The sequence below is a fragment of the Malaclemys terrapin genome, chromosome 2, assembly GCF_027887155.1.
Source record: "Malaclemys terrapin pileata isolate rMalTer1 chromosome 2, rMalTer1.hap1, whole genome shotgun sequence".
Taxonomy (NCBI): domain Eukaryota; kingdom Metazoa; phylum Chordata; order Testudines; family Emydidae; genus Malaclemys; species Malaclemys terrapin.
In genome coordinates, this window is record NC_071506.1 from 234,350,269 (window position 1) to 234,370,627 (window position 20,359).

Sequence of the window (20,359 nt, forward strand, 5' to 3'; positions counted from 1 at the left end):
AATTGACAAGTACCTTTGCATAGGATGCTTTTGTAATCCCAGCTACTCATCCTCTGAAGAATCACTGAGCTGCTAATTATTTCAAAGGAATAATATAAGTACGTTGGAGAAACTCCAGCCACACATTTTTAATTTAGACTGTACAGGACAGGGATGGAGTACTTTTCTAAAGCAGGTACAGTTCTATAACTTTGCCTTCTCTAGCAAACACACAGCAACCAAGTACACCTCTACCCCGATACAACGCTGTCCTCGGGAGCCAAAAAATCTTACCGCGTTATAGGTGAAACCGTGTTATATCGAACTTGCTCTGATGCGCCGGAGCGCGCAGCCCCACCCCCCTGGAGCACTGCTTTACTGCGTTATATCCGAATTCGTGTTATATCGGGTTGTGTTAGATCAGGGTAGAGGTGTATATTTAAAAACAAAACAAAAAACCCTACCAAAAAAGAAACTTCACTGCACACACCCTTTCCCCCCTGGAGAGAGGATAAGAGAACAGATGTGTAGTCACGTTTCTTAATGCACCACTGGAAGGCACTCAGATACTATGGAGATGAATGTGATTAATGAACCAAGATAGCATAAAAAGGGGAATATGGTGAGATGTTGGGTAATTGGGGAGGGCTAAGGCTCTGATCTTGCTTCCACTTAAGTCAGAACTCCAACTGATTTTAGTGGCCTAGGGTTCACACCCTAAGAGGGGCCAAGGGTCACTGAGCAAGAAAAAGAGAGCAAACATTTTGGGGGGGGAAACTGTGGGCCTCACGCTTGAGGCATGGTGTATCAAATGGAACCTGTTACAGAACAGGGGCTCTGCTTGGAAGTGTGATTATTACAATGTTTTTCTAGGCTACTAGTGATTTCTATAATGTATTCTCACTTTAGGCTCAAGCCTGCCTTAAGGCACAGCCCCACATTGGGCGTGGCAGGGAGCTGCACTGCTCCAGGGAGAGCTCTGGGAAGTAATCAGCATCTGGGACGCAGACTCTCTCTCAGGTATGTAGGGAGAATACACCTGCTGCTGCCAGCCAGAGTGCAACATACTCCCCCACTGTATGCCTGCTCTCAATTCTGCTGACAGATGGCTAGAGGGCAGGGCCATGGTCACACCTCCTCTAGACTCTCTTTGATTCTGCAGCTGGAACGTTGACAATTTTGTTGCTGTGTGAGAAAGAGGAGAAGCTAGCCTCCCTCCCATAGCTGTTTTGGCTCGTCGAGACTAAAGGAATAACATGCTTTTTGTCACACATATAAGCATGCACAATTCTGAAATGCTCCTTGTAACGGAGCAGACTCACCCCTGCGGCGCCTCCTGCTGGTTGTCCAGGGAATTAGCTCTCTAGCCTCTGGAGCTCCCTCTACAGGCCAGTGATCCACTTGTCCTCTTCTTCTCAGCTCCCATATCCCTCCCAGGACCCCAGTGCCCCTTGCTCTGGGTGCTGCCCCCTGGCAGTACCCACACACTAGGTCTCCCCTCCCAGGGGAACCTCCACCCACTATCCCCACCTTGCTTCAGCACTAGGCCACTGCCAGTCACCAACTAGCCCCCACTCCCTGGGACAGACTGCAATATAGGCCACTCATCACTGGCAAGGAGGGTTTGGACCTGCTGCCTTGGCCTAGCCCTGGGCTGCCCTCTGCAACCCCCAGACCTTCTGCTAAGCTACAGCCTGGGGCTATCCAGGCTGGAGCTCCCCAGCCCTGCTCCGCCCAGGTACTCTATCCCTAGCTTGCTACAGCCAGGCCCTTCTCTCTCTACACTCACAGAGAGACCCTGAGCTTCTGGGTGCCCTGGCCTTTATAAGGCCAGCTGAGTCTGTTTGGGGCATGGCCCCAGCTGCAGCCACTTCCCCCAATCAGCTCAGCCTACAAGCTGCTTTCTCCAGCCACAGCCCCCTCTGGACCTGAGCGGGGTTACCATCCCACCACACCCACCCACCTTCTCTCTCTCTCTCTCACAAAACAGACCGGTGAGTAAAACCCAACCCTTTTTATAGTCACCTTTCAGAGCAGAACTGCAGCTAGATATCACAGAATGCTATAGGGCAAAGTGTATATTTAAAATATACTTATCTGATCCTGGAGGCAGGCTTCTCTGCCATGTGTAATGTTTGCTGAGATTCTGAAATTAGCCACGTTATTATAGATCTAAATTACTAATACCATTTGTAATCGTAAAATGGCTTTTTGGGCCTAATGATTTCAATTGTTATCTTTCAATTTCAATTTAGTATATGCCGATGAGTTATGATACTATATTTACCAGCAGCAGCACATATGATCACTAGTGATTTAGACTGGCCTTCTAGTAAAGGTAACAATACTGCAATAATTTGCTATTATAAATGGACAAAGAGTGCCCTCTCCTGTTTGGTAATAATGCAAGATGTGGCTCATCCTTGGGTGCAATTCTGAGTGTTTCTATACCCACATTTTTCCTTTCTAACCTCTGTGCAACAAGACAGATGTGTTTGCCGCATAGGACCTTAAAACTAGGTACTTAAACCCTTAAATAAAAGTAGTCTTATTTTCAGAGGTGCTGAGCCCTCACAGCTCTCATTGATAATACCTACGTTGGTTACAGGATTTGCCACATTAGATGAGACTATTGGTCCATGCTGTCTGGAGACCTGCCTTAATCAGTGTCCAATATATCTGAAGCTGTAGAGGAAACTGAAAATCCTATTTGTACAGTACCTAGCACAGGGGTAGGCAACCTATGGTACATGTGCCAAAGGCGGCACGTGAGTTGATTTTCAGTGGCACTCACACTGCCCGGGTCCTGGCCACTGGTCCAGGGGGTCTCTGCATTTTAATTTAATTTTAAATGAAGCTTTTTAAACATTTTTAAAACCTTATTTACTTTACATACAACAATAGTTTAGTTATATATTATAGACTTATAGAAAGAGACCTTCTAAAAACGTTAAAATGTATTAGTGGCACGCGAAACCTTAAATTAGAGTGAATAAATGAAGACTCGGCACACCACTTCTGAAATGTTGTCCTGACCTACCACATTGTGGGCATTGCCAGAGATAAATAGGCTCCAATTTCCAACTCTGGGTCCTTAGAGATAGGCACCTAAATAGAACTGAGCACAACTTCACTGACCAATGTGATCAAAGATGTTTTTCTTTTTTAAGGAATTTATAACAACTTTTTATTTATTTTTTTTAAAGCCTCACTGGTCAGAGAAATGTTGTGGAGTCTTGCTAACAACCATTGTGCTTAAACACAATTGATAGAATTGTTCAGTCATAAGGCCCTAATGCCCATCTACCTAGCAGTAATCACTGCGTCAGAAGGACTTGTTGTAACAGCATACTGCCCCGCCCAAGTTATAACACAGTTTATCGTGCATGTGAGCCAAAACTTTGTTTTATCTGTGTTTTGGAATATATTGACAGACCTCTGTAAAGATCAGAGCTGTAACAGTGGATTGGAACAATTAAAACATAGTTTGACTTTGATCCCATCTATATAAGTGAAACTAAATTCTGTTTATAATACAATTAAGGCATTATTATATTTTATAATACATTCTTCTGACATGGCAAAGATTGTTAAAACCGTGAGTGGGCAACAGGTTGCTGATTGTCCATAGGCTGTAGAGAACCCCATTAACTAATCGACTGAGGTTGTATGTTCTTCTTTTTAATATTCCTTCTTTTTAGCCTAATTGCAGTCTCTTAGAAAAGTGCAGAGGACATCCTTTTAAAAAAATCATGCCATTTCCTTTTTCATAAAATGATCTTTACACACATTACCCAAAGTGTGTCCTGCAAAGAGGGCTGCAAAGAGGAAATTGATAATTGGCTGACTAATTTGATCACAATGTTATTAACTTTCCTTAAAGATGAAATAATATGCTGATAAGCGTGCACTTCTTGGCTGCTCATACGTTAGTCAAAGCATGTTTCGTATAACTTTGTAATGTCGCTGGATGAGCTGATATGATGGGTCAACTCTCTGTGGGTGTAAATTGGCACAGAGGATTAATTACTGGCTAATTAAATTATCCCCCTAACAAGGAAGTGAGTGTTTGCCATTTTTTTAAATATCAGTGGGAACACAAAATAAACAAGAATGTTTCAGGAGAAAAAAAATCATCTTTCCACAAATAGTTATAATACTGTGTTTTGTAATTTTTTTTTACATGAAATGACACATCCAAATACAGCCAAGTTGCATTAATATAGATTTAAACAAACACTTAAAGCTAACAAACTTTCAAAATTTACCCTCTTCACCCTCCCAACCCTTGAAAAATAGAATTAGATTCTTATATTTTAATATGGTGCAGTATTCCCTGGTTCTTAAGCTGTCAGTTACCCAGCTGTGCAACTTTGTTCAATGATATTGACTAATGCAGTTGAGACTGTTTTCACTCCTTTGGCTTTACTGAGCTTCAAATTCACCATTAGCCATGTAGAAAAAATATAAAAAGCAATTTTAAAATTCCATTTTCAAACTCATTTAAAAGTACAATTAAAAAACACAATCAGAATTCCTTATTTAAAAATCCACATTGGCCCCGAGTCCATATGATTTACTGTTGTACACATTGGCATTAAAATGAACGCTACAGGGTAAATGTTCATAGCATTGCAAAGGGTTTGAAGCGGAATGGTCCCTGCTAACTTTACGGCGAGTTGTGTGGTTAAACCACAAACACACACACTGTTTGAAAGTGTTTTTCTAAACTCACAAGAATAAAAATAATCTGCATTCTTTACACCAGAATGACTATGTGATTCTTTGCAATTTCTCAAAAAGAACAGGAGTACTTGTGGCACCTTAGAGACTAACAAATTTATTAGAGCATAAGCTTTCATGGACTACAGCCCACTTCTTCGGATGCAATTTCTGAGAGAGACCCTGGGCCAGATTCTACAGTGCTTACTCAGAGCTCCATCTTCCCAGGATGCTCAGTGCTGAGGTTCCCCTAAGCATTGGCACAGCACATTCAAAGTCTGCTCAGCACGTGTGTGAAGAGTTCCAGTCTTCTGCCCATTGAGGAAAAACATGCAACACGTTTGGCCACATGAGCAAATCTCTACACTTGCACAGAACTGAGCACTGATGAGTAGGGGAAAAAATGAGACTGGTGCAGCCTGAGGTAACTTGTGGCTGGGATATGCAGTGTGCGCTTACAGTCCGGTGAATGAAATGATGTGTGTTGATCCATTTTTAAAGGTGCCAGTTGACTCCTGCTGCCATTCAGGAGCAATAGCTCACTTAAGTGTGTTTAAGAGCAGCAGTTAGAGAAAATGTGGGCAAACTATGGCCCGCGGGCCACATCTGGCCCGTGGGACCATCCTGCCCAGCCCTTGAGCTCCCCAGCTGGGGAGGCTAGCCCCCGGCCCCTCCCCTGCTGTCTCCCCACCCCCGCAGCCTCAACTCGCCATGCCGCCAGCTCTCTGATCGATGGGGCTGTGAGATCCTGCCGGGCAGCGTGGCTGCAAAAGCCTCCGGCCTGCCCCGGTGCTCTAGACTGCACAGCAGTGTGGCTGGCTCCGGCCGGGCGGCGCGGCTGCCAGTCCTGGTGCTCTGAGCAGCATGGTAAGGGGGCGGGGAATGGGGATGTGGCCAGGGGTCGGGACAGTCAGGGGACAGAGAGCAGGGGATGGTTGGATAGGCGTGGGAGTCCTGGGGGGGGGGGCAGTTAGGGGCAGGGGTCCCAGGAGGGGGCGGTCAGGGGACAAGGAGCAGGGGGGGTTGGATGGTCGCGGGTTCTGAGGGGGGCAGTCAGGGGGTGAGAAGTGGGAGGGGGCGGATGGGGGGCAGGGGCCTGGCTGTTTGGGGAGGCACAGCATTCCCTACAGTTTCGGCACCCCAATGTGGCTCTCAGGCCAAAAAGTTTGCCCACCCCTGAGTCAGAGGAATCTGAGAACAGGAATAACATACAACCAGTATGTGTCTGAGGGCTCTATAGAAACAGTGTCTGTCACAGCCAACTGTGCCGGGCCTCATAAGGATATATGTTCACATCACATTCATTCAAGCCTATAGCGTCTTCTCCACTCAGATTATATCCATTTCCTGGACCACATGTAACAAAGTACCATTTTCACATTGGCTCTCTCGGAATCCTCAGCCGCACCCTGCAGGACAGAGCTCCCACTCCTGAGTCAGACTGCAATGGAAGTTTCGTACTAGTAAGGACTGCAAGATTTTGACACTATAGGTAAATTAGGGCCCAATCCTGCTGCTGGGATTCTTTCCCCTCAACTTCAATGGGTCCTGGTTGGGCCAAATTCTGCTCTCACTTATGCTGGTGTAAAAAGCAGAATTTGGCCCACTGATGAATGTTAGCTTGTAAATTGTATATTAATGTGTAACTGATCTACAGTTTTTGTTTAGAAAAAGGCATTTTAGAACCAAACCAATGGTATCACTCCACATAGATACTGTGTAAAAAACCTAACCCGCCACCAAGAAATTATGTTATTACTTTATCATCTCATTTAACCTTTCCAAAGCTAAGACATGCTAGTTTACTCAGAGAAATATACGAACGCTGGGGAATGGGTGACAACAGCTGCATCAATATTGTTTTACAAGCTAATGCTTAAGAATGCTAGAGAATAGTTGCGCTCTGATTGCATTCTGTTTGTAGCAGAGGCCTTCACCGATAGATCAGTTTTTCCATTTGTTGTAATCCCAGCCCAGGAACCAGCCTGTGAATGTTGGGGGTTCATATCCTTGCTTCACAATAACAAGTGGAGTCCCCTTGTCTCTTCCAGAAGGATCTGTCTCAATATAGCGTTTGGCTAAAGAGATAACAGAAAAACATGGAAAATATTAGTTCATTCACCAGGAGAAAAATAATTAAAATCCTCAGCAAAATAAACCAGGCGGTTATTATACTGATTCAGCTTAATTACATCAAATGATCAAATAATTATTGCTTTCTCTCAGCTGCCAGTCAAATTTTCAGAATTGTCAGCTCAGATGTCAGTTTGAAAAAAAAAAAAAAAACCCACAAGATACAGGCACAGTGGTCTTTGCCCGTGTCATTTGGGTCCTACCATGTAATAGCTCTTTAGCTCTGGAATGGGTGAAGGCCTCAGGTACTACTGCTGGAATGTAGATGCTTCACTCATGGTTTTTCAAGGAAGAGCCCTGTGGCTGAATCCAATGGTTTGCCTTGGTATCACTAAGTGATGCTAGTAAATGTCTGAAAACAAGCTAGGTAACTATGTCTGCAGGGAGGTGAGGGTGTGCCAGCATTTTCAATATAAATCTTAGTATGATAGCTAGGATGGGTTAATTCACATCACTGCTGGCACATGTTTTACAATAGAGGGACATTTAAAAAAATTGGATTTCAGACTGTTCAAGTAGTTTAGGAACACAACAGATTTGCACCCATGTAAATTCTGGGAGCAGAATTTAGCCCATTATGACAGAATTAGAGAAGGGCAACAATGAGCAGACTTGGAAGCTTTATTTATTTCTCTGGCTATAAATGGTTTAGGGGCAAATTCTACAGACACTCCACATACAAAACTCCCTGGGCAGGTTCTACAGACACGGGTCCTTTATACTTTTTAATGATATTTTGCTGCCTAGTAACATCATGTTGATGAATTTCATTCTTTATAGAAAGTTACCTTTAAGAAGAAAAGAGTTGAGTTTTTGGTGACTGTTGCATTGTTTAAAATGGCATATAAAGAGGGAATAACCTAATCATGAAATTTTCAGCGGTAATTGCTACTCAAGCTCACTAACTCTTTTAAACACCATGCTTAGTATAATTAGAGTGTTGACCATTTCACATCTCCTCTTCATTCGTTTCTTTAATCGCTGCTGAATCTATTTCCATCAGATTTTGTCAAACACATTTCTTACCAGATTTCACAGATTCATTTCGCTCAGTTTCATTAGCATCTTTACCAATCCAGACAAAGACCTGTAAATAGAAGATTTAAAAGTTTAGTTGTCATATTGTTATAGGGATTGGCTCAGATTCTGATCTTATTTGCACCATTGAAATCTACAGTAATTCCATTGACTCCATTAGGAGAAAAATCAGCCATCAATGCAGTGACTCCAGAGTTACACTAGGGTAAATGAGATCAGAATCTTGCCCATCATATTTAAAGACACAAGTTTTCTACAGACACAGTTCTATGCTTCAGAATCCCTCCACATCCTGGACATTTGCAAGTTCAGTGCTAAATCCTATAATTCCAGGCAGGGCCGGCTCCAGGGTTTTGGCCGCCCCAAGCAGCCAAAACCAAAAAAAAAAAAAAAAAAAAGCCACGATCACGATCTAAAAAAAGCCGCGATCGCGATCTGCGGCGGCAATTCGGCGGGAGGTCCTTCACTCCCAGGCGGAGTGAGGGACCGTCCGCCGAATTGCCGCCGAATACCTGGAACTGCCGCCCCTGTCCGGAACAGCCGCCCCAAGCACCTGCTTGAAAAGCTGGTGCCTGGAGCCGGCCCTGATTCCAGGGACATTTGTTAGACCCTCCCTCGTCATAGATTTGTCCTAGTGTTTGGCACTGCAATTTTTTTCAGGTTAAGCTAAAAATGTTGGGCCTGATTCTCCTCTGCCTTGCACCTGGTATAGTCATGCAGAGTGGGTGAAAAACAGAATCAAAAAGGATTCTGGGTAGCACTGTACACTTACTTTGCACCTATTGAAGGAATAGGAGAATCAGGCTCATTATTTATAACCCAGGCTGAAATCCCCTCCTCCCCCCAGCTTGTATAGATCACAAACCAGGGCAATGTGTTTTGCATGTGTTACTATTAATCCGACTTTTTCAGTGTGTGATTAAAAAAATATGAGAAACATCTTTAGTTTTTATGTTTGTTGGGCCAAATCCAGCCTTGGTTCTGCAATGCAGGCAATGCCTCACTCCCTATATACTGTGAAAAAGTGCTCCATAACAACTCTTTATATAGCAATGTGGATGGGGGTTAGGGTGTACGGGCATAATGGATCTAAAAGCCAACCCCATTTGTTTTGGGTGGATGCCGCCCTTCGGTTGCAATAATAGCTGCTGAGCAACTGTGCTGGTCTCCCACAAGCTGGCGGAAAGGAGCGAGCTTCTGTTTTCTCCAATCCCTGTGAAGTTCCCCTGAAGAAGGCCAGTTTGCAGAGGTGCTCAGCAGGAGCCTACGATTTGGCCCATTCTCTACTCATGTGCTTTTTCTGCCACATACTGCTATGTTCTTCTGGAGGCTCCTGTAGGTTTGGAAAGGCTTTTGTACAAGAATTTTGAAGACAAACAGAATTCTCCAAAACATTGTTGGGCTGATTTGCATTGCACTGTGGTGGCTTATAGTCAAGCAGCTTCCATTAGCATTAATGGGAAACGCAGCCATAATCTTGCATGATGGTTTGAAAACATAGTGGATATTCATACGTGCATGTCAAATAGCTCAAGAGAAAACATAGCTCTATTTTCTTCCTCAGTTATAATTTCAAGAAAGCAAAATCCCTTCTAGCCTCAAAACGTACTTTTTGTAGGTAATTATCGTCACTCCTCTGCTTTTATGATAATTCTCTTACTGTCTTCTCGCTGGTTGTCCATCCGTAAATTGTTGTTAGGAGTAAATCCTTTTTGTCACCACATAAAGCATTAAGTACATAGCTTACCTGCTCCCAAGTATCTAACAACATGACATCATCTTCAGCTAAATCATCCTGAGTGAATTCTCCCGGGACCTCCTCAATCTAAAATGGATAATAAAATTGGTGTTGTAGGCCCATTCAAGATTGTCATGCTTGAGTTTGGACAAAGATGAGACTTTTAAAATGGATGAATCTAAAACCAGTCATGCATTTGCTTTTTTTTTTTTTTTTTTTTCCTTCTGCAGAAGCAGGTTCAAAACTGATGTTGATCTAGGAGTGAAATGCAGTAGATTGGTGGGAGCAAATCAGACATCTGGCCACCTCATAAACCCATCTTTCAGTTTGGCACAATTGGGAGTCTGTACTCAGGAGAGGCACAGATTTGAAATGGTAGCAGTGAGTGTTGTAAATCGGGACTGAGATGCACTGGTGGACAAGGGTAGGGAAATCCGCTTAGTGCCTACCTACACTAAATGCCGGGACAGAGCCAAACTTTCAGCTTGTATGTTCATGGGCATTAACATTTACCAGGTACCACAACACCGATTAAGTGAAGGAAGGCAATAGTTTTGATGTGCAGTCCATGGGCTCAGTCCTGAAATGGCAAAACTCCCACTGACTTAAAAAAATGGGACCTTTTGCTTGACTAAGGAATTCAGAGTGGGACCTCAAGAGAATCCGAGGCTAACTTCTTCAGATGTGTTAAAGGCAAGTAGGAAAGCAGTTCCATTTTGGTTTGTATCAAGCAGGATAGGTAACAGTTCAGCTAGTGGTCAGGCTGCCTTTGTTTGATGTGATTGAAAGGCTTGTCTGTGCTTGGCCTGGGGCAATGCTGAGGTAAGGAGGGGGCAGAAGGTGCAAAGAACCTTCTCTCCCTCCTCTCTTTTGTGAGCATGTGCAGGAGCTGGGAATGATTGGCTCCTTGTGCTGTCCTGAGTGCAAAGACATGGGAAGGTGAGCACTAAAGTGAGGCCAAGTCTTATGGAATTTAATAGAAAGTGATAACTTTGGATATAGGTGTTTTTTTTTTTTTTTTTAAACCCCACTTGTAGACCTTTATGGCAAATTCTATTCCCCTGTGGATTTCCATGGGAGGGTTTGAAAAGGCCGCAGGAAAGACATACCTCTACATTACATTTTATAAGATCTTAGTACTTTTCTAAGAACTTTATCAGTTTCATCTCTTTTAAATTGGATGGGACCTTTCTGCAAGGGACATGAGTAGGGAGAAGCTCCACTCCCTCCATGCTAGTCAGCAGTGTTCGCCCAAGAGAAAGTGCCTCCTTGCCAAGCGTGGTGCTTCAGTCACACAAACCGGCTCTGGAAATGCCTGCTGGGGAAGTGTGCCTCCTCACCTCCCTCAATACTCAGAACCTTAAAGGCACAATTACAGGGAAACTTCCATCTGCCTCCAGCACTGTGGGTTAATGAGGGTTCAAGGAACCTTCCCTTTCCCCCCCACCACCAGCAACACTTGAAGGGCCCAGGCATGATATAGACCTAGCATTTTCTTGAACAACTGGCTGTGGGCTCAGCTAGCATATCTGGCAATTCTCCAGGGCTCCATGAAAACATGGAGGGTTTGGTTGGGGCCTTACCTATCAGTGCACCTTCTAGTTGCAGGTAGCAGACACTAGTCGGAGTACAAGCTACTTCCTTCAGAAGCAGGGTTCTCCCCAGAACTTCCTAAGGCATTCATGCCTGTGTCTGCCTATGTCTTCAGAGCACTGCTCATCCCCTCTAGCTTTCCACCTGCCACCACCATCACCACTTCTACAGAGAACAGTAATGTAGGCCATGATTTTGAATTCTTAAAAAACCTACTAATGTGCAAGTCTGGTTTTGACACATTCATCTTTTCCATCAAACTTTTTTTCTCCCATCACATTGATCTGCATATAGTAAAATGAGAAGGAAATAGTCTTGAACTTTTATTTCCCTCCAGCAGTCACCGGTTTGTATCCCTACAGGACTAGTCCAGACCCTTTACACCATTGTTATCTTGTGCTGCTTGGTAAGCAGTGGGATAGTAGACAAGCAATTCACAACGGTACCCTGCTGTGTCAATGGAGGCCTCCGGTGGTGTTTCATTTAGTGTCTATTGCTGCCCAATATGTCAGAGTACAAAATTATCAGAGGGGAAAGTATCCATCATATACTTACAATAAACCTGCCAGTCTTATTGGAACAGCCATAGAGACGAGGAGGGTGGTCTTCAGACTCAGTTAGCAGCTGTGCTGAAGTCTGGTATTTTTTCTTACCTCCAAGGGCTCTCCAGAATTCCTCTGGAATATACATGATATAATCTACTTGGCATTGAGTTTTAGGTTTTCTTCTTTAACTTGATGGATATTGTTTCAAAAATCCCCAAACAATACAGTATTCCCTTTGCCTGGCCCATAATGTGCAAGTTTTTCTTTAATAGTTCTATTCTTCCCATTGTTTATAAAAGCCAATGCAGATATTCTCGTGATTACACATAATCACACCTTGCTCTTTCTCTCTCTCTATTTGTTTTAGTCACTCAGTATGTGGAAAGGGCTAAATTCAGTTGCACCCACTGCAACTCAATTGACTTCTATAGGATAGCACCACTTGTAAAAAAGCTCAGATTCGGGACAAATATCCTTTTTGCAAAATACAGCCAGATTTTCAAAGAAAGGGGAGTGTAACTGGTTTGGCCACAAAAATGTGTACTTGCAAAAAAAACATTTATATGCACATTTGGGACCCAATCCTGTCTAGTATTGTGCAGCCTCAGTCCCACTGAGCAGCCAGATCGCCCAGTACTAACCTGGTTCCTGGCTTTCCTCAATCCGAGTGGTTTGACATTTCAGAATGCTGGCTACATAGTGAGCTCCTTTTTCCTCTTCTCTGCTTGCTCCTTTTCCGACCCAGGTGTAGCCAGAGTTTGTTGGCAGTTTCAAAACGAAAACATCATTGGAGTTCAGTGAAGTTGCGTCAACATCAACCTAGAGCAAGAGTGAGATTGTTTCATTCTTCTGATTTTTAAATAACCCACACATTCACCTTTCTGCACACTGATGTACACCTGTAATACTGGTGTAAATCCAGAGTAACTGCACTGTCTGCTGTGGAGTTTCTCTAGATTTACACTGCACTAGCTTGGGGCACGCCTACACTGGAGCTGCAGCTGTAACTTCCATCCCAGGCAGACATAAGAACACTAGTTTTTATCCAGTGCACTAAAAATAGCAGTGTAGCCACGGTGGCAAAGGCTAACCACCCGAGTATGATCCTATCCAAGACCCTAAGTTTGTACATGGGCAGCTAGCCTGACCTGCTGCAGCTACCCCGCTATTTTTAGTGCACTAGTTTGATCAAAACTAGCATGCATATGCTACCCAAACTGAAAATTACACCTCCAGCTCCAGCGTAGATGTACCCTTAGTATTTCACTTAAAATTGATAATTGGCCTGAGAGAAGAATTTTAACTAGCTGCCTCGGGTTAGGAAGACAAGGTGGATTTGGTAATATCTTTTATTGGATCAACTTCTGTTGGTGAGAGAGGTGAGCTTTCCAGTTTACACAAAGTTCTTCTTCAGGTCTGTGTTCTGGTTAGCAAGAAACTTTCCATACGCTCAGCTTATTCTTTAATTATCCACTATGGGGTTTCTTGCAACTTCCTCTGAAGAATCTAGTACTGGCCACTGTCAGAGATGTCCTACTGGACTAGACCTGGAATGGCACCTGATCCAATCCAGAATGCGAGCTCCTACGTTCCTACTCATACTATAACCATCAAAGAGAAGTGATTTTAACTGACGCTTGCCACTCTGGTGCTCATTCCAACTGTACTTTGTTACATGGGGAATATTTTACTGAATAGCTGATTCTTACCTCCACAATCCTGGTGATGGATGCCAGGTTCCTGCGAATTTGAAAGAGACGTGTGGGGGGAGCAGGTTTCTGACCTCCTTTCTTGGATGTTCCATCCTTGTAGACAATGAGTGGTTTGTCTTTGAACAAACTCAGCAAATGTGCAGGTTCTTTTCCTTGGGAGACCCGGATCTGTACAAAGAAAGGAAAACAAATTAAAGGATTTTACATTACTTTTGGCGTGGCTGAAGACCAAGGTGATGATATCTAACACGGTAAGTAGGTCAGGAAGAATTACTAATGGCAAGCTGCCTCAGCTAAGTTAAGCACCCATAATTTCAGAGGCACTGTAGCTGCAGCATTCATAAGCTGTTTTGTCACTCATACTAACACTCATACACACAGACTAATATTTCTTACAGAACATTGAGATTGGGACTTGTACATTTAGTTTCTAAGGGATTAAAACTCTGATGGTTGCCATTTACTTTAATAAGAAAACTGTTCCTTTTTGAAAAAACATTGCCTCTTTACAGAGATTTTATGTAGGCATTTAATTCTCCTGGAAGACTCTGGTTCTGAAGTTTAGGGGATTTGTATTTAAATGAAGTAGGAAAAACAGGTTTTTCATCATAACCATTATTGCTAGGTCTGTATGTCGGCATGAGGATGAAAAAGGGAGCATAAATCCACCAGGTGATGGATAACTAGGCTGATAATATAAACTTCTAGTGTATATGGGAAAAGACGGTATTTAAAACTGAACTGGCAAATGCCTCTAATTTTCAGGGCATCTTAATATAAAAATAACATATTTCTTTATTATTGTACAGCAGAATTCTCTATTTCTTCACTCTGGAGGAAACAAAAAGATGACAACTAAAGGCTACATTCTGCCCAGAGACTTTGTTCTGTTTTCCTTGCAGTATACAAGAGCAGCATACTTTAAGCATGATTTGAAGTATACCACATATGTATCAAGTACCACATATGTATCCGAGGAATGCATGATGGAGGATAGATGAGAAGAAAGGAGAGAAGAAAAGAGAACAGGGAATTGGCTAAAATCTTTCTTTAAAAAAGAGCACTACAGAAGAGAAGAGGGAGATGAGGGGAGAGAAAACAGCAAAGAAGACCACTTGATATAGCTGGCATGGGAAAGAAAACTCATTATTTCAGATGCCAGAAACACATACTTCTACTTGGTGTCCTGAATGTGCACAGCAACCAGCTTAGCCAGCAGAGGGAGCTTATATGCCCATGAGCAAGTCTGACACATTCCCTTAGAGACTGAAACATACACAGAAACAGAGCTCCCTAACCTCTGGTTTTTGACCTGAGACTTCTGCTTTGAGCCCTGGTACATCTGCCTTCTAGCTGGGTTCTCTGCCTTTTGGGCCAGATGTCAGATTCCCTCCCTTCCCCATGACAATGGCTTCCCCTCATCCAAGAAAAGGAACCGAGGGCCAGAGAAGGGAGTGTTCAACTGAGAGAGGGAGAGAGAGAGCCTCAATACCAGCCCAGCACAACCCTGATCACTGCCTCCAGCAGCAGCAAAGAAGCAAACTGCTCAGCACTGTCTGCTGGAGAAAAGGCAGATGAGGAAGAGCTGGCAGCTGCTGAGGAGCCTGGCACTCGGACTCTGGGAGGAGCAGAGCCTGTGAGGTGTTGGTGAGGAGCTTGGGTGAGACAGGTGCATGCTGATGCACTGAGTGGCTGAGAACTGTCTGCTGGATAGGGTGCGTGGCTTCAAGCCAGCGCAAAGGAATGACTTATTACCCTGTGTGGGCTACCCACAGCACACGAGCTTGAGCAGAGGAGGAGCAGAGCCACTGTCAGGCTCCTGCTGCTTCTCCTGTGCAGGTGAGTGGGGAGAGGACAGGCAAGGATGGGGAATGGGAAGAGCCTTGGCATATCAGTGAGTGCATCGGAGCAGGTGGAGAGGCGGGAGTAATCTGTGCTAACAAAAGAGCTAGGAGCACGGGGGAAGCAAGAAGCAGATTGTGAGGGTATTCCTACCCTCCAATTGGGACAGTGCACCCAGGGCTGGCTCCAGGCACCAGAATAGCAAGCAGGTGCCTGGGGCGGCCAATGAAGAGTGGGGCGGCACGTTCAGCCGTTCGGCAGCAATTCGGCGGCGGGGTCGTCACTCCCTCTTGGAGCGAAGGATCTGCAGCCGAATTACCGCCGTAGAATGAAGTGGCAGTAGAGCTGACGCTGATCGCGATTGCAGCTTTTTTTTTTTTTTTTTTTCCTGCTTGGGGCGGCAAAAATGCTAGAGCCGGGCCTGAGTGCACCCCTTACTCTGGCTGGATTGTAGGACTGCAGTCCCACCTAAGGTTGCCAGGCCAGGCGTCCGGGTTTCAATTGGAATGCCCAGTCAAAAAGGGACCCTGGCAGCTCCGGTTGGCACTGCCGACTGGTCCGTTAAAAGTCCAGTCGGCAGCGCAGTGGGGGCCCAGGGCTAAGGCAGGCTCCCTGTCTGATCTGGCTCCACGGGGCTCCCGGAAGCGGCTGCCAGGTCCTTGTGGTCCCTAGGCACATGGGCGGCCAGGGAGGCTCCGCATGCTGCCCTCGCCCTGAGTGCCGGCTCCCTAGTCCAACCCAAAGCAATCATTTTAACAAACTGGAGAAACATTTTGATCCCCCCAGAGATAAAGAGCTCCCTTTCAGGCCAGCCTCAGCCTGGCCTTCCTTTTGCTCCCACAGTGTTGCAGGTGGCAGCAATGGTGGGCACTATCCCATTTCGATGTCTCACTACTGGACAGGCAGGTGTAGTCAGAGAGTGAGACAACGGAATGAAATCAACTGGACCGGTCACTTGTGGATTCAAAATCATGGCAATTATCTGCAGGTGCAAAAAGAGAGGCCACACTTTAAAAATCTGCCCCAACGACTCTAATATGGCACTGATGGAAATACGTGGCGGTAACTAAAGTTTCAGTCTCTCTCTTTAGTGTAATGTGGATTGTAGTGCCATCTAGTGTCTAAAAATATGGTTACACTGGAAAATGCTTCAAATTATGCTAAATATTGTTTTACATATTAAGCTTTAGCATATATATGTTGAAAGCAATTAGCATTTAAATATTACAGTCATTGCAAGTAGATGGAACTCTTTTAGCTTAATGAAAGAAAGTTCCTGGCTCTTTAAGCTGTGGTCCAAGTGTATTTAAGAAGATTTCAACTAAGTAATTACATCGAGAGATTTTAACCCTCACTTAGTAGGATGTCAATAATCAATTGCTATTGATTTAACATTTAAAACTATCCCCTGCAATCTAAATTAATTATAAACTTGAGAAAAATGATGGATCTTAACTTATACTTAAGGGATGGGAGTCAAACACTTTCCTGCTCTCATCCTCTGCCTAGTAACCCCCCCTTCTGACCCTAGTCGTCCTTCTTCTCCTCCTCTATCCCCTCTTTCAAAGGAGAGCCCTCCCACCTCCTGAGCTGCATGTCACCCCTGATGGAAGTGAAGGCTTGTCCCAGTGGGCAGCAGGTCTAACACTTCCACCTGCTATGCCTTCCCCGTTAGCCACTTCTTCAGCACAGAACTGTTTCTGGGCTCTGTGGCAGGAAGTCAACCCCCCCAGCTACCTCTGAGGTAGGGAGTGGGACCAGTGGGTGATGGAAGGCAGGACAGAATGAGAGAAGGCCAGAGGAGCAGGAGGTATTTTTAGCAGGGGAACAGTGGGTCACATCAGAACTGGCCTTGCCCCAGCCACACCTCTTAGCAGCCTTTGTCCTCTCCTGCATACCACATTCCTTCAAGTAAGGAGTTGTATCTGATATCTCATCCTGCATTTCTGCAGATGGGAGCACTGCTGTAGGGCCAGATTGTGACTGGCCTTTGTGCAGGTGCACAAGGGAGGAAAGGCACAAGTTATCTCCTGTGCAAGTGACAAGAACAAATCAGACCCTGAAGCAGAATGCTTCATGGTGCTCTGCCAGTGGTGGTAAGTCTCTATCCCACCAATGCAAAACAGTACCTCAATGGCACAATTTGGCCCCTAGCATGTCATCAGGTCTGACAAAGAGCAGCTCCATAGGGTTAGCCATTCTCAGCAACTTCAAAAATGGCATGAAGGTGGCCGGGGGAAACACTCATATGCCCTTAGTAAACAGCAAGGGTCAAAGTGGGCAAGGAAACCTCCAGTAGAATGGCAGGTGCATGATGAAAAGGTTTAAAATGGCTGAAAGGGATGGACTGGGATGGGCAGGAAGGAGGAATTCTTTGACTTTATGCTGGAAAATTCTGTTGCAAAGTGATTTGTGCCATTGACAAGGCAGGTGTGAAAAACTAAAAGGAATAGGAAACAAGCCCTTTCATTAAGGACTGTGGAGAGTCTGAACTCTTTACTTGTGATCTGATCACAGGTTTTTAGATGGGGAAAAGCCAATATATTAATGGAGTCCTAAAATGTGCTCCACAGCTTCCCTCTGCATGGTGAAAAAAATGATGGTGATGATTATTATGAGTAGTAACAACGAGAAGAAAAATACAAATTAGCCAGTTAGTGTTGTAAATGTATATGGTGCTTTTCAAATGTAGAAGAAGACAAGTTCCCTGCTTCCAAAGCTTACAGGCTAAGTCAAGCCATGTCACAACAAGAAAGAGAAAATATGTGGAATTATTGAGGAAGTAGGGAGGATGCCTGGATCAACCACTTATTTCTGGTGAACTCAAATGACAAGCAATTTCATTTCATCTCCAAAGTAAGCTACAGGGTGATGAAAATATGGCTCTGTGAGGACATGTTAGTTTACGTTCACTTACGTGCAATACAGATGTAGCCTCCATACACCAGACAAGTTGGCCACCCCTTTTAAAGGAAAACTAGGTCACATTTATTCCTTAGAGAGACACAAACCTGGACAGCCTGTCCATTTAGTGACCGATCAAGCTGAACAGTCAGGAATGCAGATGCAGTCAGCTCATCTTTTGTTGCATGTGCTCCTTGCCTGAGAGTGAAGAAGAAAGAAACAAAGCTGAAGCCCAGTTTCAAAATGATCCAGGACATATATTTCAAGCAAAGTACACAATAAGTAAGTCAGCTCCTACAGCCTTTATTCAGGTGTGGGACTGGCTAGAGCCACTTCCCCCCTCCCTTCCTTTCTCCCCACTTTCCCCCTCACCAGTCCCCAGTACTCTGTGCAGAACTGTCAGGCTGGGGGCAGCACCATGCCAGATCATGGACACAAAATTAAACTGCAGACCATTGGGAGGGTTTGAGCCAATGAGCAGGTGAGGAGGGATCAGGATGGGGAACAAGCCTGGGAAGGTTAAGGGAGACAACAAAAGAAAGGGCAGAGGAGACGCAGTAGCAAGGAGCTGGGGCAGAGATTGAGAAACCCCCAAGCACAGAGGTACAGAGTTTACACTAGGATCATCTTGCAGGGGAGCCAGCTGCTTCCAAAAGGGGACTCTTACAGGTACACTGCCTGGAGCCGACAGGACAGCTGAGACCATGCTACGAGACCCACTTGTCTGTGCTCTCAATGCAGGTGCCAGTATCGGAGTGCCCGGACAGATTGGAATGACTGGGAGGTGGAGATTTCCATTGGCTCAGGCCAGAGAGTCTGTGTCTGTCTAGCCAGGCATGGTGGGATGGGTATGGGGTGCCGTTTTGCTGTATGCTGTGCCAGGGCAAGGGAGTCTCTCTAACCCCGTGCTTGAGATCCTAACCTGCATCTACTCCTGGCTCTGCCTAGATTAGATAAAAGTTAAATGTGGTTCTTACTCCAGGGTTAACTCTGATCCCCTAGGAGGGAGGGTAGGCATTCATGCAGGGACATGTGGCTGGGACCCCTTCCCCAACCCTGGGACCCTTGTGACATGAGACATGTGAGTCATCCCACTGGTTTCAGGGGGACAACTCACATAAAGCCAGCAAATAATACAATATCCATGGGCTGAAGATCAATGCAGACCAAACATACCATGTGTAGATGATCTGTCCTTTAGGATAAGTATAAAGTATAATGTAGCAGTCACCGCCAAAAAATTCTCCGTATGTCTCAGACTCCACAGGGATTCTGCCATTACTTTCAACACGCCAGACCTAGGAAACCAAAGACATCACTGGAATTCATCAGCATTCGACTTGAAGCTGAATATCAGGGAAGTGGTCAAATAACTTACTATGTTACCTTCTTGAGCAACACTTGTTTCCGGTCTCCAAATACTATGTTAACGTAACTACTATCAGAAAAGATCAGGTGATCCTAAATGACAGAGACTGAACCATCTTGCAGTGCACTCGGCCCAGCACTGCCGACTAAATGAATGGTGGCGGGAAGTAATTAGAAAATATTGTGCTTTCCTCTTGACATTTTGATATCACATCATGTAATGTCACTTACACTAATCCATTCCCATTCCTTTCCTTCACATCATAGGTTAATGGTACAACATTAATGAAATAGAATGATAAGTAGCAACAGAACTAAAATACCACAAGGGAAAGGTATGCTGCACTCCAGACAAGTACCCACTGCTGCACACATTATCCTCCACTTGATCCTGTATAGTTCAATTCTATGTCATATGATTAACACTTGAGACCTGAGTTGCTGAAGGCTAAGAACACTATTCAACCAGGTCTAAGCCCAGGGACCCATGGGTCACCTCAAACAGCAGGCAGTGCACAGAGTAATCCCATAAGGAACAAGAGGAATACTCCCCACAAGCTGTAGAACTGTTCTGTTATGTCAGCCCAATGGCTAATATAACCCTCTGTTGCCCCAATGTTTCCTCACCATGGGGGCAAGGACTCGAGGATTTGCAGTCATGTGTGGAATCCTGCACGGTGCAAATCGTGCCATCTTGCCCTCTCCGAGTCCAGTCCCCAGGGTTGGGCAATGGAACCCACTGATTCTGCTTCTGTGAGGGAGCTTTCTAGCCATGAGTTGAAGAC

At 44.7% G+C, this 20,359-nt stretch overlaps 1 protein-coding gene across 1 annotated transcript in view; it reads right to left on the bottom strand.

The window, feature by feature from the left end:
- Positions 1 to 4,130: 4,130 nt before the first annotated feature.
- The window catches only part of SCIN (scinderin), a 100,930-nt gene continuing 84,701 nt past the window's right edge, over positions 4,131 to 20,359 (bottom strand). Inside the window, exons 9-16 of the mRNA XM_054020308.1 lie at positions 19,383 to 19,504; positions 18,314 to 18,404; positions 13,458 to 13,628; positions 12,390 to 12,567; positions 11,759 to 11,880; positions 9,620 to 9,697; positions 7,861 to 7,921; positions 4,131 to 6,779 (exon numbers count right to left, since the gene is read on the bottom strand). Coding sequence (XP_053876283.1) covers positions 6,646 to 6,779; positions 7,861 to 7,921; positions 9,620 to 9,697; positions 11,759 to 11,880; positions 12,390 to 12,567; positions 13,458 to 13,628; positions 18,314 to 18,404; positions 19,383 to 19,504 — 957 coding nt within the window. The 3' untranslated portion in view covers positions 4,131 to 6,645. The remainder of the gene's footprint in view (positions 6,780 to 7,860; positions 7,922 to 9,619; positions 9,698 to 11,758; positions 11,881 to 12,389; positions 12,568 to 13,457; positions 13,629 to 18,313; positions 18,405 to 19,382; positions 19,505 to 20,359) is intronic.